At 26.2% G+C, this 18,922-nt stretch overlaps 1 protein-coding gene across 5 annotated transcripts; it reads right to left on the minus strand.

The window, feature by feature from the left end:
* Window positions 1-9,287: 9,287 nt before the first annotated feature.
* LOC135931231 (uncharacterized) lies at window positions 9,288-18,417 on the minus strand. 5 transcript variants are annotated; one of them, XM_065468195.1, is made up of 4 exons: window positions 18,228-18,417; window positions 17,635-17,691; window positions 9,533-13,908; window positions 9,288-9,465 (listed from the first exon to the last, which is right to left on the minus strand). In XM_065468195.1, exon 3 carries the CDS (start codon window positions 13,447-13,449, stop codon window positions 11,959-11,961), a length of 1,491 nt encoding a protein of 496 aa, XP_065324267.1. In that variant the 5' UTR covers window positions 13,450-13,908; window positions 17,635-17,691; window positions 18,228-18,417; the 3' UTR covers window positions 9,288-9,465; window positions 9,533-11,958. The 5 variants fall into 5 exon arrangements, with proteins under 5 accessions (XP_065324267.1, XP_065324270.1, XP_065324271.1 ...); XM_065468198.1 differs by lacking the exons at window positions 17,635-17,691; window positions 18,228-18,417 and adding an exon at window positions 17,589-17,627; XM_065468199.1 differs by lacking the exons at window positions 17,635-17,691; window positions 18,228-18,417 and having other exon boundaries at window positions 9,533-10,819; window positions 10,895-16,970.
* Window positions 18,418-18,922: the final 505 nt, after the last annotated feature.

An 18,922-nucleotide genomic window follows, 5' to 3' on the forward strand; every position in this document is an offset into this window, starting at 1 on the left:
AAAGATAAAAATTTTTGCAGTAGAAATGATAATAATTTTCGAAATAATTTTAGAAATAATTATGATAATAGATATAGAAATGGGAATTACAATAATAATTTTAGATACAATTATGGTAATAATAATTCGCGATACCACGATAATTATAACAATTATAACTATAACAATTATCGCTATAATAATAATAATCAATCGAATTTTGGTAGAAATAATACATGGTATGATTATAATCAAAGAAAACAAATCCAATACGGTGACGGAAATCGTAACAATTACCAATCTTATTACAACAACTCAGATAATTATAGAGGTAATGATAAGTATCAGAGAAAGCAAATACAATATAACAACAACTCAAATAATTATAGAGGTAATGATAATATTCAGAGAAAGCAAATACAATATAATAACAACTCAAATAATTATAGAAGTGGCGACGAAAATAATAGAAAGCAAATACAATATAATAACAACTCAAATAATTATAGAAGTGGCGACGAAAATAATAGAAAGCAAATACAATACAATAATGATTACAACATGAATATTGAAGAAATTATTGAAGAGAAAGTTGATTCTACAAAGAACAAAGATGATAATGATTTTAATGTCAACAATTTATCTGGTGACGTGATTAATGACAAAGATAACGCATTTATGACTACTGTAAAAGTGAACGATGTTGTTACTTGTATGCAAGTGGACACAGGATCCAAATACACTATCATACCTCATGGTCTGGCTAAAAAACTTGGTATTAGAGATCTTAAGAAATCCGAGCTACAACTCACTGCTTATGACGGGAATTTAATCAAAATCATAGGAACTACTCAAGTTAAAGTGACTTATGATGGTATGTCCAAATATTTACAAGCGGTAGTGGTTGAATCAAGTAAAAATGCCTTGTTGGGACGTATGTGGATCAATGCTTTCAAAAATATTTTAAATAAATTTATAGCAAATATTGACACTAATTACGAAGAGGAAATAAAAAAATTGATTAAAGAGTGTGAATCGAAATTAACTAATGGGCCAATCAACAAAGCAAGTGTCAAGTTACATTTAAGAAATGATGCCCAACCTAAAATTATACCGCCTAGACGTATTCCTTATTCAAAAATTAATCTTGTTAGTAATGAACTTAAAAAATGGATACATGATAAAATTATTGAGCCGGTGAATGATTTCCGATGGGCAAGTCCTGTTACTGCTGTCTATAAAGAAGATGGGAGCATTAGGCTTTGCGCTGATTTTAAGGATACTGTAAACCCAGCTCTAGAAGACTTTAGATACCCTCTACCACGAATTAATGATCTAATTGCTAAACTTTCGGAAGGAAAGAAATTTACGAAGATTGACTTTAAAAATGCTTTCTTACAGATTCCAATTGATAAAAGTTGCAGAAATATTTTAACCATATCTACGCATAAGGGATATTACCAATTTACTAGACTTCCTTTTGGGCTTAAGACCTCATCTGCAATTTTTCAACAGATTATGGATCAAATCTTCGGGGACATGGATGACGTTATATTTTATATTGATGATTTACTTATAACTGGAAAAAACGATGAAGCCCACCTAAACAATATAAAAAAAGTGTTTAATAGAATATCATCGTTTGGGCTAATACCTAACTTTAATAAAAGTGTGTTCTTTAAAAACAAAGTGAGGTTCCTGGGTCATGATATTGACGCTAAGGGGATTCATGCTAATCACGACAAAATTGAAGCAATAATTAATATGCCAGAACCAAAATCAGCTGCTGAATTATCAACATTTCTGGGAATGGCTGGCTACTATAGAAAATTTTTGAACAATTTTGCGGAAATTGCCGATCCTCTTTATAAGATTGTCAATAAAGAAAAATGGGCTTGGAATCTAGAACACTCTAAAAGTTTTAATGATCTAAAGAAGTTAATTAGTCTTCCACCTGCTTTGACATATTTTAACCCTGAATTACCTATAGGGATAGCCACTGACGCATCAAAATGTGGTTTAGGAGCTGTACTATTTCATATTGAAAAAGATGGTAAAGAAAAACCTATAGCTTTCGCGTCGAGAACTTTATTAAAATCTGAAATGAATTATACCAATATTGAGCGTGAGGCTCTCGCTATAATGTTTGCCATAAAGAGATTTCAGGAATATTTAATCGGCACAAAATTTACAATTATTACTGACCATAAGCCTCTAGTTCACATCTTCACCAAGGGTCTCAAGGATAATAGCACCATGTCGTTAAGACTCCAGAAGTGGAATATTACATTAGGAGGATATGATTTTAATATAAAGTATAAAGCCGGTAAATATAATGTTGTTCCTGATTGCCTTTCAAGATTACCACAAGAATGTCGTGATGAAACTATTGAAAATGTAACCATTATAAATGAATATGAGGATTTACCTATTAACTTTGATCAAATCCGTGATGAAACTTTGAAAGATACGGAATTAAAACAAGTCATAAATGATATTAATAACAACAGACCTATAATGAATAATATTTATAAAAACATTGAATTGGAATTAAGTATAATTAAAGATTGTCTTTACAAAAGCAATAAAATTATAATTCCGTCTTCTATGAGAAAAACTATACTACAGTCATTACATGAAGGTCACTTGGGAGCAGGAAAAATCAAATCCTTAGCCAAAGATTACATGTGGTGGCCTGGCATAAATAATGATATTGTTACGGAAGTGAAAAGTTGTGACGATTGTAATATATATCACGATAATCCTATAAAGATACAAAAACCATGGGTTTCGGCAACTAAACCGTTTGAAAGGATACATATAGATTATGCGGGTCCGTTTTTCACAAAAAATTGGTTGATAATAGTCGATGCCTACAGCAAATTTCCAATTATTATTCCTGTTAAAAATATTACGACTAATGTTACTTTAAAAGAAATCTTTAAAACTATTTCGCTATACGGAATACCTGAAACTATAGTTACTGATAACGGTACTAACTTTACGAGTAATGATTTTGAAAAATTTTGCAACAATTTTGGTATTAAACATGTGCTTACATCTGCTTATCACCAGCAATCCAATGGCCAGGTTGAACGCATGGTTAGAACGTTCAAAACACACATGAAAAGGAATATTAAAATAGACCCAGATATCGCACTTAGCAAATTTTTACTTAATTACAGAAATACGCGTAATGATACTACAGGAGTTACACCATCACAGAGAATGTTTAATCGAGATATTAGAATTAAATGGGACTTATTAAAACCGATGGAGGAAAAGAAGAATAAAATAAACGTCACTTTACCACGAAATAGAACTTTTAATGTAGGAGATTTTGTTTGGTATAAAATACAAGGTGATGATAAATGGTGCAAAGGTATAATCACATATAAGGAAAGTGATATGATGTTCCAAATTAAGACTGAGAAAGGTATTTTGAGGAGACATTTAGATCAAATAAGAATTAGAAACTGTTTTAACACAATTATTAACAATGACTCTAAGGATTCTTTTAAGGAGGGAAGTATGGACAAAAATATAAAAATTACTGATAATAACGATATAACACCTATCTCTAGACCTGTGCGAATTAAAAATAAACCTGCTTATTTAAAAGACTATATAACTTAAAATATTAAATAAATATTAAATTGCATAAACTAAATTAAATATTAAAACGCTTATATTAAAACGCTAAAAATATAACAATCTTATTGATTTATCATTCTTCATTTATTCTTATGACGAACTATTATTTCTTATTCGCAACTTATTTGTGATAATAACAATTTTGGAAAAATGATAATTAACAATTGAGTACTATCAAACAAGCTATGATCAATGGAGACAATTTACGATATGGATATCAAGCTTGCGATAACAAACCACCGTGCAAAATCGATTTATACAAACCAACGATTGGACAAGCCAACGTTATGATGATTTGTGATACAACTTGATTACCAAAATTATAAACCACTTGAACAACAAACTCTCTATGACTTCTCCGATGAAATTATCAGAAGAGGGAGAATGTTGCGTTATTCCTTTATCTTATTTTTTGTTTTTTGCATTTGAACTTTTATTATTTTGTTATAATCTAATTTTATAAACGGCGTAACCTTACTTTTTTATATATTATTTTACTTTTTTATATTTGTTTATATTCTAATTTGGACCTATAAAAAATGTATATAATTGAAGTATGAAATGAAAAAGTTAGTTAATAAAATATATTTTTACTGACTCGAACCTCGCGCCTATATCGTCACCACCCATATTCTTTGCATTAATGTTAAATTATAATTAGTAAACTACGAATTGCCATATTTAATGTTAAATTAAAATGACTAAACTACGAATTGGCGTATTTAATGATAAATGAAAATGAGTAAACTACGAATTGCCATATATAATGTTCAATATAATGAATAAATTTCGAATTGTGGTATTTAATGTTAAATTAAAATGACTATACTGCGAATTGTGGTATATAAGGTAAAATTAAAAAGTCTAAACTACGAATTGCCTTATTTAATGTTAAATTATAATCAATAAACTACGAATTGCGGTAAGTAATGTTAAATTAAAATTACTAAACTACGAATTGCGGGTGTTATTGTTTAATTATAATGAATAAACATCGAATTGCGGTTGTTAATGTTATATTATAATGACTAAACTACGAATTGCTGTATAAAATGTTAAATTAAATTTTCTAAACAATGACTAAACTGCGAATTGCCGTATTTAATGTTTAATTATAATGACTAAACTACGAATTGCCAAATTTAATGTTAAATTAAATTTCCTAAACAGTTTATCATAAAATGACTAAACTGCGAATTGCCGTATATAATGTTAAATTAAAATGACTAAACTACGAATTGCCGTATTTTATGTAAAATTAAAATGACTAAACTGCGAATTGCGGTATTTAATGTAAAAATAAAATGACTAAACTGCGAATTGCCGTATTTAATGATAAATTAAAATTAGTAAACTACGGCCGTATATAATGATTAAATAAAATGAATAAACTACGAATTGCCGTATATAAGGTAAAATTAAAATGACTAAACTACGAATTGCCGTATATGATGTTAAATTAAAATGACTAAACTGCGAATTGCCGTAATTTATGTTAAATTAAAATGACTAAACTACGAATTGCGGTTGTTAATGTTAAATTATAATTAGTAAACTACGAATTGCCATATTTAATGTTAAATTAAAATGACTAAACTACGAATTGCCGTATATAAGGTAAGATTAAAATGACTAAACTACGAATTGCCATATTTAATGTTAAATTATAATGAAGAAACTACGAATTGCGGTAATTAATGTTAAATTAAAATTACTAAACTACGAATTGCGGGTTTTATTGTTTAATTATAATGACTAAACATCGAATTGCGGTTGTTAATGTTATATTATATTGACTAAACTACGAATTGCTGTATAAAATGTTAAATTAAATTTTCTAAACAATGACTAAACTGCGAATTGCCGTATTTAATGTTTAATTATAATGACTAAACTACGAATTGCCAAATTTAATGTTAAATTAAATTTTCTAAACAGTTTATCATGTTAAATTAAAATGACTAAACTGCGAATTGCCGTATATAATGTTAAATTAAAATGACTAAACTACGAATTGCCATATATAATGTTGAAATATAATGAATAAACTACAAACTGCGGTATTTAATGTTAAATTAAAATGAATAAACTACGAATTGCCGTATTTTATGTTAAATTAAAATGACTAAACTGCGAATTGCCGTATTTGATGTTAAAATAAAATGACTAAACTGCGAATTGCCGTATTTAATGTTAAAATAAAATGAGTAAACTGCGAATTGCCGTATTTAATGATAAATGAAAATGTGTAAACTACGAATTGCCGTATTTGATGTTAAAATAAAATGACTAAACTACGAATTGCGGTAATTAATGTTAAATTAAAAAGTCTAAACTACGAATTGCCATATTTAATGTTAAATTATAATCAATAAACTACGAATTGCGGTAAGTAATGTTAAATTAAAATGACTAAACTACGAATTGCCGTAATTAATGTTAAATTAAATTTTCTAAACAGTTTATGATGTTAAATTAAAATGACTAAACTGCGAATTGCCGTATTTAATTGTTAATATGACCGATTAATACTAACCTTTAAATTGTTTTTTTTATGTTGATATAAATTGATTTTTTATAAATTGATAGATTGATTTTTTTTTATATAAATTTTTATATATTTTGTTATATAAAGCAGATTTTTTTTAGTTTAAAGAAGGATGTAAAATTTAAAAATATATATTGTATAAAATTAAATAATTTATTTAAATAAACGATTTTTTATATAAACTAATCTTCTAAAATACTTTATGGATTACATCAAATATTCAAAGATACTTCATGGTGGCAGCGGTGGGATTCGAACCCACGACTCCGAGGAGACTAATGACTAAACTGCGAATTGCCGTATTTAATGATAAATTAACATTAGTAAACTACGAATTGCCGTTATATAATGTTAAATTAAAATGACTAAACAACGAATTGCCGTAATTAATGTTAAATTAAAATGACTAAACTGCGAATTGCCGTATTTAATGTTAAAATAAAATGACTAAACTACGAATTGCGGTAATTAATGTTAAATTAAAAAGTCTAAACTACGAATTGCCATATTTAATGTTAAATTATAATCAATAAACTACGAATTGCGGTAAGTAATGTTAAATTAAAATGACTAAACTACGAATTGCGGTTGTTAATGTTAAATTATAATGAGTAAACTACGAATTGCCATATTTAATGTTAAATTAAATTTTCTAAACAGTATATGATGTTAAATTAAATGACTAAACTGCGAATTGCCGTATTTAATGATAAATTAAAATTAGTAAACTACGAATTGCCGTATTTAATGTTAAATTAAAATGACTAAACTACGAATTGTGTTATATAAGGTAAAATTAAAATGACTAAACTACGAATTGCCATATTTAATGTTAAATTATAATCAATAAACTACGAATTGCGGTAAGTAATGTTAAATTAAAATGACTAAACTGCGAATTGCAGTATATAATGTTAAATTAAAATGACTAAACTACGAATTGCCGTAATTAATGTTAAATTAAATTTTCTAAACAGTTTATGATGTTAAATTAAAATGACTAAACTGCGAATTGCCGTATTTAATTGTTAATATGACCGATTAATACTAACCTTTAAATTGTTTTTTTTATGTTGATATAAATTGATTTTTTTATAAATTGATAGATTGTTTTTTTTTATATAAATTTTTATATATTTTGTTATATAAAGCAGATTTTTTTTAGTTTAAAGAAGGATGTAAAATTTAAAAATATATATTGTATAAAATTAAATAATTTATTTAAATAAACGATTTTTTATATAAACTAATCTTCTAAAATACTTTATGGATTACATCAAATATTCAAAGATACTTCATGGTGGCAGCGGTGGGATTCGAACCCACGCCTCCGAGGAGACTAATGACTAAACTGCGAATTGCCGTATTTAATGATAAATTAACATTAGTAAACTACGAATTGCCGTTATATAATGTTAAATTAAAATGACTAAACAACGAATTGCCGTAATTAATGTTAAATTAAATTTTCTAAACAGTATATTATGTTAAATTAAAATGACTAAACTACGAATTGCCATATTTAATGTTAAATTATAATGACTAAACTACGAATTGCGGTTTATAATGTTAAATTAAATTAAATAAACTACGAATTGCCGTATTTAATGTTAAATTAAATTGTCTAAACAGTATATGATGTTAAAATAAAATGACTAAACTGCGAATTGCCGTTATATAATGTTTAATTATATAGACTAAACTACTAATTGCTATTGTTAATGTTAAATTATAATGACTAAACTACGAATTGCCGTATATAATGTTAAATTAAATTTTCTAAACAGTATATGATGTTAAATTAAAATGACTAAACTGCGAATTGCCGTATATAATGTTAAATTAAAATGACTAAACTGCGAATTGCCGTATTATATGTTAAATAAAAATGACTAAACTACGAATTGCGGTTGTTAATGTTAAATTATAATTAGTAAACTACGAATTGCCATATTTAATGTTAAATTAAAATGACTAAACTACGAATTGCCGTAATTAATGTTAAATTTTCTAAACAGTATTTAATGTTTAATTATAATGACTAAACTGCGAATTGCCGTTATATAATGTTAAATTAAAAGACTAAACTACGAATTGCCGTAATAAATGTTAAATTATATTTTCTAAACAGTATATGATGTTAAATTAAAATGACTAAACTGCCAATTGCCGTATTTAATGTTTATTTATAATGACTAAACTACGAATTGCGGTTGTTGATGTTAAATTATAATGAGTAAACTACGAATTGCCATATTTAATGTTAAATTAAAATGACTAAACTACGCATTGCCGTAATTAATGTTAAATTAAAATGTCTAAACAGTATATGATGTTAAAATAAAATGACTAAACTGTGAATTGCCGTTATATAATGTTAAATTATAATGACTAAACTACTAATTGCGATTGTTAATGTTAAATTATAATGACTAAACTACGAATTGTGGTTGTTAATTATAATGACTAAACTACTAATTGCCGTATATAATGTTAAATTAAATTTTCTAAACAGTATATGATGTTAAATTAAAATGACTAAACTGCGAATTGCCGTATTTAATGTTAAAATAAAATGACTAAACTGCGAATTGCCGTATTTAATGATAAATTAAAATTAGTAAACTACGAATTGCCTTATATAATGGTTTGTTATAATGAATAAACTACGAATTGCGGTATTTAATGTTAAATTAAAATAACTAAACTACGAATTGCCGTATATAAGGTAAAATTAAAATAACTAAACTAAGAATTGCCGTAATTAACGTTATATTGTGATAACTTAACTGTGATATAAACAAAATGATGATAATAAATAAACTTGGGCAATCAAATTAGATTTTATCAACTATTTTACCATACATTTACACTATATTTCCCTGAAAACAAAATTTAAACATTAACACCTATTATAAAGTATATCATTTATTTCTTATTTTATTTATAAAATTGACTACAATTTTGATCATTTATAGACATAATCCTCTCTATATATCAAAAAAAAAGACTATTTAGATATTAATTAGGTTATTTATTTTACAATTTCAAAATATAAGAATAAAAAAAAATGTAAATATGAAAATAACATAATTATTGACCCATTATATTTTAAATATATATATATATTTATTATAAATAATTAATTTAGTTCATAAATTTACAAAATATACATTGATTAATTTTCAAAAAATTAAATAACTAAAATAGTAAAATATTTAATAAGTTGTTTTGTTCATCATGCTGGGAACCTTTTTAACTCCATACGAAATTTTCATACGAGGCTTTTATGAATGCATTTTATAAAATATATATTTTGTGTCATAATTTTAAAATGAAAATGAGTTATACCATAAATCCTTTTGTCTTATTCGAAGCTCGGGTAGGTAGATCCGAATTACGCTTAGATTCATATATCAATTCCCTCTAATATTCTTTATCGATCATTCTAATAACATATTAAAATGTCATATTTTTAAAATAAAATTAGTGAGTGGTATGCCATGGCTAAAAGAATCTCAATATTTTTATATTTATTAATTCCCCTCTTATTTATCTTTTACACTATGTGTATTTTAATATAAATTAATATCTATAAACCTGAAAAATTATCTCAAATTATTAAAATATTTTACAAATATATTTTGCATTTAACATTAATTCAATTATATAGAGGTAACAGAAATGTTAAAATAAATTTAATTCGGTGAGCGGGTCAAGTCATATTATTCAAAATTAGAACATATATAAATAAACAAATAATTATTTTATATTATGGGCGTGGTAGGACAATTTTTTTAATGAGCAAATTTTTAAAACAAAAGACGTGGTAGCCGATTTTATTTAGAAATTATCTCAATGAAGACCTCTAATTTTCGATCATAATAAATCTCACTATATTCATATTATATATTATATCATATATTTATAAAGAAAAATAAATATAATACAAAAAATTAATTTACCATCATCGTTAGTACCATATTAATTTATCAGCGCAACATAACTATCTACGGTGGCCTTTTTCCCCTCATAATTTTTTTCACATTCAAATCACTTATTTTATGTCCCTATGAATTTTATCGGTATGGACATATATATCGTGCCTTCATCACATTTCTCATCATGGAAAATATAAATATTATCATCTGTAATCTTATATATAATTATATTAATATCTTGATACCTAACAAATTATCTCAAATTATTATAAATTAAACTTTGAATCTAATATTAAATCAATCAAATAATTATAGAGGTATATTACGGGCAGGTTACAATATATTTAAATATTTAGTAGGCGTCATATATATTTAAAAAATTCCCCATTAAGCCCTATAAACCTTGCTATATTGTTTTTGTTTATTCAATAAAATTATAAATAAATAAGAATATAATTTACCAAGATTTAATTGCCATTATGCCAGGGTCAATCGACAGATATCGAAACTATGTAAATCTTTGTCTCCTCATAGTTTTTATCCCCAATAAAAGCATTAATTTGGTGTCCCATATTCGATCTCGTCATAGAATACATTTTAGTGCTTTAATGACCTTTCTCGCCATAAATAATTTATTTTATCTCCTCATGACCTATCACGCCATCAAAAGCACATATGTTTTTCGTGATCCTTCACGCTATATTATTTAATAAACTTTATAAATTTTTTTTAAATTTTCTAGATCTTCTAAATTGAGATAGTTTTTTCGAACCTTTAGGTCTCATCAGCGTTATTTTACCATATGACGATGTAATATATTTAGAGATTGTTGTTGATTTATGATTATTTGAACCTACTTCAGCTGTAGATTCCTTTATAAATTTTAAAAGGGATACCCTATTATGTTTACTTAAATCAGAATCGATATAATAATCTCCTAGTCCAATTACTGCTCGTTCTAATTCTTTTTCATAGTAAAAGACTTGATAATGGTTATTAATGTATGCAAAGGAACAACCTTTTTTATCATCATCTTTAGGCTATTCATTGATTCACTGTTGTTATTAGTATAAACTTGTGATATAAACTTGTTCTTTAAAGGTATATACACGTATTCATAAAGTTTTTTTTCGAAACTTTTAAACACATTCTTAAGAAATTTATCATATTTATTAACTATGCAAATATTTCGAAATTTTAACATTTTTTTTCTAAACATAATGTCATCAGTGGAATATAGTATTCCATTTTCACCAAAAATCATATTACTTATATATTCTCTTAATCTCATAGGGACCCCTTGACTATTTTTCAAAGAGATTGACAAATTTCTCCTCATGTGAAGTGTGCATAATAAATGTATGGAAGTATTAAAATTTTTACGTAAAGCCGAAACCATGGCAAATTCTTCGTCGGATCCGCAAATAATATTATCCACATTAATTTGGTGCTTTTTAAAAACACCCTGTAGCTCAGAAAAAAATATATTATATGTCCGGTAATCTGAAATACCGTGCAAAAATATTGGACCGAAAAATAATGGATGTACTTTATCTTTCAACCCCGTTTTACAAAGAGCTATATGCTTGAACACAGTAGGCGTCACAAAGAGTTCGCTTAAATTGTAGGTTTTATCAACGCTAAGAATACTTCGTTGCTTTCCCGTACAACAAAATTTTATATTTTCAAGCATTAAACGAGTATAAAGTACTATATCAGGTCGTATACATATATTTTTGATTATCGGATAATCATTTATATTATTTAAAATTAACAGAACTTGATCTGCAAAATTGCTACTATAATCGGCATCATTTTTGTGCAATTCGTTATATTTTAAGTTTTTAGATCCTTTTTTAATGTACAACTATATTGACATAAGCAAACTACATTATTTAAATTAGGTTGAGGGTTTATAGTACATCTATGATTGGAATTATGTATTTTTCTTAATATGTAAAATACTTTATCTATCATTATATATGGACCTTTTCTTTCGCCATTTTCTAAATCAAAATAACGGTTACTACCATCCGTTTTTTTACCTGTCCATGCTCCACAATCATCGGGGAAACAACTTTTTAAACCATCCTTATTCATTTTTAAATTAATACTATTGTTTACAATAAAAAAAGTATTATTTTTAGTCCCTTGTGGAATTGATTCTAGAATATTTTCTGGTTTCAATAACATATTCAATAATTCATTGTATGTAAATCCTTTACAATGATTCTTAGTGTATATTACACTATCAATACAGTTATCATCTAGGGAATCATGCTTTATTAGCTTATTAACCTTCATATCTTCAAAAGACTTATTTAATAATTCTTCTTTTTTATGTAAACCTTTAGAAAGGATATCTGAATATTTCACAAGATCTTCATTTAAAATATCGGATATATTAGCGGTAAAAGCCACTAAATTTTTATCTTTTATAGGCGTGGAATGTATTATTCTTTTATTATTCCACAATCTTGGTGACGGCAATTCATAATCATAGTCATCGTATATCCTTTCCGATTTAATATCCTTTATATCTGTCAAATCGACTTTATATGGATATATTAGAACAATATCTATATACTTCACAGTTTGTTCAAGTGAAATATATGATATATAATATATATCTAATATATCTGTTTTTATTATTTTCAATAAATCCTCATCTGAAATATCTGAGTAATCTTTTAATATTTCTTCATTAAATTCATTTGCTTGTGATGTTTTCAAATTATGGGTAATATTATATGGTATCGATTTAACCACGGTTTTATTATCATTTTTTTTAAATGGATATATACCTAAGAAATCAAATTCTTCGCTCGAAATATATGAACCATCATCAGAGAGTGTTGGTGGAGACTTTTGAAAATCATAATAAGTATGGTCATATATATATTTATCACATTCGATATCCAAAATATCTTTATCATCATTCTTTACCCTATATGTCTTACATACAGGTTGCAGATATATTATATGCTTACATAGCATTATCCCTATTGAGGTTTTTGTCCATAAAATATTAATGCCCACTGGTTGCCATATAGGTACAGATCTTCCATAAACCTCACGATTATATGGATTATTATCTTTGGTTTCATGAGCAACAATCATTTTATTTAGGTGATAGGACCCAATTCCTATCTGTAAAGCTGCGCTTGCAGCATATAAATGAGCCATCTCGGCCCACCCTTCAATCAGCGTCAAAACGTCCTTTAATAATTGATCATAAATAGTGTCCCAAATATTTAGGTCATTGTATTTTTTGCTTAATATATATAGGGCAGAATTTATATGGTATGTTGACTTATAACGTATCATTTCTATGGCAGTTACGCATCTTATATATAAATGATGAATTTCATCACCATAAATTGCCAATGAAAGCGCTCTATAGCAGCAGTTCCATCTCCTATGCAAGACCTAGGTGAATACCTTTTAAGTAGTTCCGGGCGAAAAGTTTCAAGCAATTTTTTAGAAATTTTATCTAATTTCCCTACATATTGATTATCATTTTCACGAGAGGGATGCTTGTAGTACATGCTAATTAAGGCTAATTCATTGTTAGACGTTGATACATCAGGGGATATTTTTAATCTCATAAATGAGTCTTCTATTTTATAACAATATCTGCAAAAATATGGTGCTTGTAATAAAGCCCAAGTTCTATAAGATTTATCAGGTACACTGAGGCAACACTTATGAACCCATGTATCACAGGTCTTGCAAATACATGCGTCAGAATTGATAACTTTTTTACATTCTTTGCAGAGTAATTTCCTATTTAAATATAAAAATTTTAATTGTATTTATATTTAAATCAGAGATGTAGGCCCAAGCCTAAGTCCGGTCCGGGTACACGAGTCGGGCCTTATTTTATTTTTTTGTAATATACAAGGACAGCGCCTTAAATTTTTTTTAAATATTCAGGCCGGGGTTATATTTATCCAAAATTAATATGTTATTTTCAATAATTCAATATTTATAAAGGTTTCATTTATATTGATCATTTATTATAAGGTTAAATATTCCTGTTATTATACAATCAGATGAACCAATTTCTAGAATGTGAATCATACGTTTATTGTATATAAACATAAGCAAAGAATTATACATTCATCTAATTGTGCTACGTAAAACGATATTATAATGAATAAAGAACAATAAAGGTATTTTTTATTTTCCCCTTTAAATTTCTTAATTTATATGGTTCCACGTCAGTTTGGCCCATAGTCATAATCACTTTAGCGCGGCGACAATTCGGCGCTTTTATATTACAGTTGCAATTTATTATAAATTTATTGGTATAAAAAAAGGATCATTAAATAGATGTCATTTTAAATGTTGGTCCTATTAATTATTTCTTCATTTTTTTTACAAATATCTTTTATTTACTAAATGTGTGATATCAATTAAAAATTTAATAATATTTTTAAAAAAATTAATAATCAATATTTATACCACTTCCTTGCTGGACCAATTTACCACATTATAAGGTATTTTGATTATTAGCCAATATTATGTAAGCCTGAAGATTTTGCGCAGTAGGAAAATTTTGGACTTCCATCTCGAATCTTACATATTATTATGGCCAAAATCTTAATCGACCGTTTTTAAAAGTAGACCCAAATCGGCCGTTTAAGAACACTAATGTTGATCCAATAAAATTAAAATTAAGACTGACTCATTTTAGATTTATTAAAAATCTAAAAAATATTTCTATTAATCATTTAAAAAAATATAAAGTATGCTTAGGCTAATTTTTCCTATTATAAAATAATAAAAAACGAATTTACCAACATTTTTTTATTTTTATATAAATCAACTATAGAAAATATAAATATACTATATAAAACATGCTAAATAATTAACATTAATTGCAAATTAAAATTATATGCGATCCCCCTTAAATAATCATTAATCGGCGATTTAAATAGTCAGATACAATTAATATAATATTTTAAGCTATATCCCGATACACCTAGCTTGATCTCGGGTGGGATATTAGAAATATATGTTGTCTAAAATTAGACGGGAAAAGGGGGATTTAATATTAAACATAATTTTGGTTTACTATCTTATCGTTTTTATCAAAGGGGTATAATGTTTTTTTAAACTTTTATAATATCATTTTCAATTAGTAAATTTTATAATTTCAACAGCCATAATATAAATAAATTGCGCGTTAATTCGTTTTTATAATATAAAAAATTGGTCTTAGCATCGGGCCGATTTGGGTCTATTTTTAAAAACGGTTGATTAAAATTTTAGCCAAAATATTTTGTTTGAAATAGAGGTCCAAACCTTTCTTACAACTATCCGCATCCAGGCTTATATAATAATGGCTACAAATCATAATAGATTAGACTGGGGTTATATAAATCCCGGGGCTTGGCATACCACTTAATCTCATTTTAAAATTAAATATACCAGAAGGTTAAAATTGTATCCTTATATAGTTTTTATTCGTTTACATCTATAAACAATAAATCTGTTGAAATATTTAATTTAATTATTACCAAATTTATATAAAAAATAAAATATTTATGAATTTTTCAAAAACTTTTTACATGACAGAATTAATTTCAATTAAAATATATAATCATTTTTATGTAAATTATTTCTTAGCAAAGTTTAAATACTCTACTATAATTTGGGAAAGTTTTATGAGTATTTATTATATCTAGATATTACTTCAACCATGATTAGTCAATTTAGAGCTAGACCGGCTTGCTAAACCATACACGTCTCTTATGGCAGTTAATAAAAAAAATTCAAAAATCATAATCTCTCCTTAAGATTCTTATTTATTTATGTCTAAATGTTTATTAAATTAACCAAAATTAAGTTTCAATTTATATATTTAGCTTCAATTTATAAGTTTATGTTTAACACTGCGCGGAATAGACGCCGCGCTGAATTGACGCTGCGCCGATTTGACGTGATACCAATTTATATAATGGTAGACCCTTTTAGAAAAATAAAATATTGAATCTTCCTATGCTTTTCATTTATGCCAAAAAATAATAATATTAGTTTCATCTACAAGCTCTCCTAGTGAGCATATATTTTCTGTAGATGGGTTAACCTTAAACTAAAAAGATCTATTTATATTGGTATAATAAAAATCAAATTTTTTCCAAAAATATTTATTCCATATGAATTATTAGTATTTAGTGTTCTTGAAATTTTATAAAATTTAAGTAGTTCTTAAGTCTATATAGAAAGATAACAGACAAATTTGAATCAATATATAATTTATTATTTTTCCCCTAAATTTAATATGGGCGAATTGGAGACAAATTAGATAAACTTTACAAAAATACAGCATATTATTACACATCGCCTAATCGTGCTAACTGTCAACCCTGCATTCACAGTTAATAAAGGTAGAACTTGAAGAATATATGAGCTACGTAGGAAAAGTTTCTTGCACAAACTTAATTTTTACAATTATATTCTTAAGCACCAAATTTCATAATAACTGATAAAATCTGTAAATATTATACAGGTGCAGAAAATTAATTTTTTCCCTAGAAAAAAAAGCAATTAGTAATTAATTTACCTATATTACATAAAAGTTAAAGCCCTATTAAAAATGTAAATGACACAAGTAGGGGAATTGTGCCATAAATGGCCATGTTTTAAAACTGGCCACCACGCTATAACTTTTTATCTATTGCACTTATTTCTCTCAAAATTGGTCAAATGTTTATATATTATCTAATTTTTTTTTTGATCGTAACATATCAACAATATGAAAAAGATATCAAAAATTATGACCTTATGATCATATAAAAACATAAATTAACAAATACTAAAAAAACAATAAAAAGAAAAATCTAAAGAAAACTAATGATGAATGGCAAGAAAGCTATTAAAAAAGCTATAAATGTGAAGATATGCCTGCAATGTGAAGAATGGACTTATAATCAATGTACAAATTTCAATTTAAAAAAACAATAAAAAGAAAAATCTAAAGAAAACTAATGATGAATGGCAAGAAAGCTATTAAAAAAGCTATAAATGTGAAGATATGCCTGCAATGTGAAGAATGGACTTATAATCAATGTACAAATTTCAATGATTTATAAGTTATGTATGTAAATAAAGATACTATAATTCTTTGTTTTTAAATTAATAAAATGGCTTTTATTATTGTTGTGTATTAATAATAATAAATAAGTTTATTAAACATCATTGAATGAATAAATTTTTGGAAAATCATTTTTACATGTAAAACGCGAACCCTTTTTTAAAATTTAGGATTCAGGCCCAAGCTTTTTTTTTGATTTTAAACTTTTATTTTAAATTACATTAAAATAATATATAAAAAACATGTAATTTACCATTTTATTTTATAATTTTTTAAACTATACAGTTCGCATCCCTCATTAAATCAATAATAAATTAAGATATTTATACCATTTATATATGTGTATAATTAAATTTTAATATACCTCAAATATAAAGAAATATATCAGATAGGTCAATTTTATAATTTACTTGGTTACTTTTATACGATATACCATTTGATTGCCTTACTAATCAATGTTAGTTTATCTAAGGATAAAAAATAACATTAGAAAATATGATTTAATTTATTAGGAACCCTATAATAAATATCCCAGATCTGCAGGCTAGGCCCTAAGCCTGGCCCTGGTCTGGAAAACATTAGTCCTAGTCCTAAATTTATCTCATAGCCAAACAAAAAATTTATCAAAAATTAGAATCACCTAATATAATAACCCAAATTAAGTTATATATTTTTTTTTACGTGATACATGATATTAAGCGCACTAGCCCTAAACGTCGTAAATATAACAAAGTTATATATACAATAGAGTAATGCTTGGTTCTCTTCTGAAAAAATCCATCAAACTGGAATAAAAAATGGGAAAATAATTATGAAGACCATCCACGATTTTTGGGCAAGCCGCAGTTACCTGTGCGCGTAAGTGGCAAAGCCACTTACTTAAACGCCCATGGGAAATAAAAAGGACAGATTAAAGCCCATGCCCGATTAAGTAAGTTTTGATTAGGGAAGGGTTGTATTAAACAAATTTATGTTTATTAAAAAAATAAATATTAAGACTTACCCCAAAACTATAGAATTAAATATTTTTCCGAACATGTTTTAATTAAGCCAAATATTGTATACATCGTTTGCTTTGATATAGGAATGGATAACGTAGAATTTTTGTTATTATGGTGGGCTAATTGTCTTAAACTAATAATACTATTTTTTAAGTTTTGTAATCAATTTATAATGCATTTTTTATTCAAGTATAAATTAGGTTAATGATGCTTACTACCAAGTGAATGTATGGCAATATTTTAAATACCAATCTAATTTGCTAAATACCGACCAAAATTTATTAAAATGTAATAAGACCCTTATTATTTAATATATTAATACGGAATCACGTGGTCGAGTCCGGCCTTCTATATATCATCCCCCCAAGGATGGAACCACCAAGTTAGAATAAGAAAAAAAACATGATCATTCCCGGGATTCGAACCCGGAAGCATAGGATAAGTAAGCCAAGCTCTTGCCTACTAGGCCATAGAGGCTTTTCAAAAATCACGATTTTTCAAATATATATTATAAATATATTTGGTAGTGCCATCCAAATGAAAAATGAACAAAATTCAAATTTGATAGATGGTACCTTAAGGTACCAAGCATCATTAACCTATAAATTAATATAAAATAATATAAATCAACACACATGTTTTTTTTATTTTTAACAAAAACATATAAAAAAAAGAAGTTGTTTATTTTTATCTAATG

Source organism: Gordionus sp. m RMFG-2023, chromosome 1, assembly GCF_954871325.1.
Source record: "Gordionus sp. m RMFG-2023 chromosome 1, tfGorSpeb1-WG-v2, whole genome shotgun sequence".
Classification (NCBI taxonomy): domain Eukaryota; kingdom Metazoa; phylum Nematomorpha; class Gordioida; order Chordodea; family Parachordodidae; genus Gordionus; species Gordionus sp. m RMFG-2023.

What these genes read in the sequence shown, in the direction of transcription:
- LOC135931231 (XM_065468195.1), bottom strand. Translation starts at nt 13,449, where the DNA reads ATGATACGTTATAAGTCAACATACCATATAAATTCTGCCCTATATATA.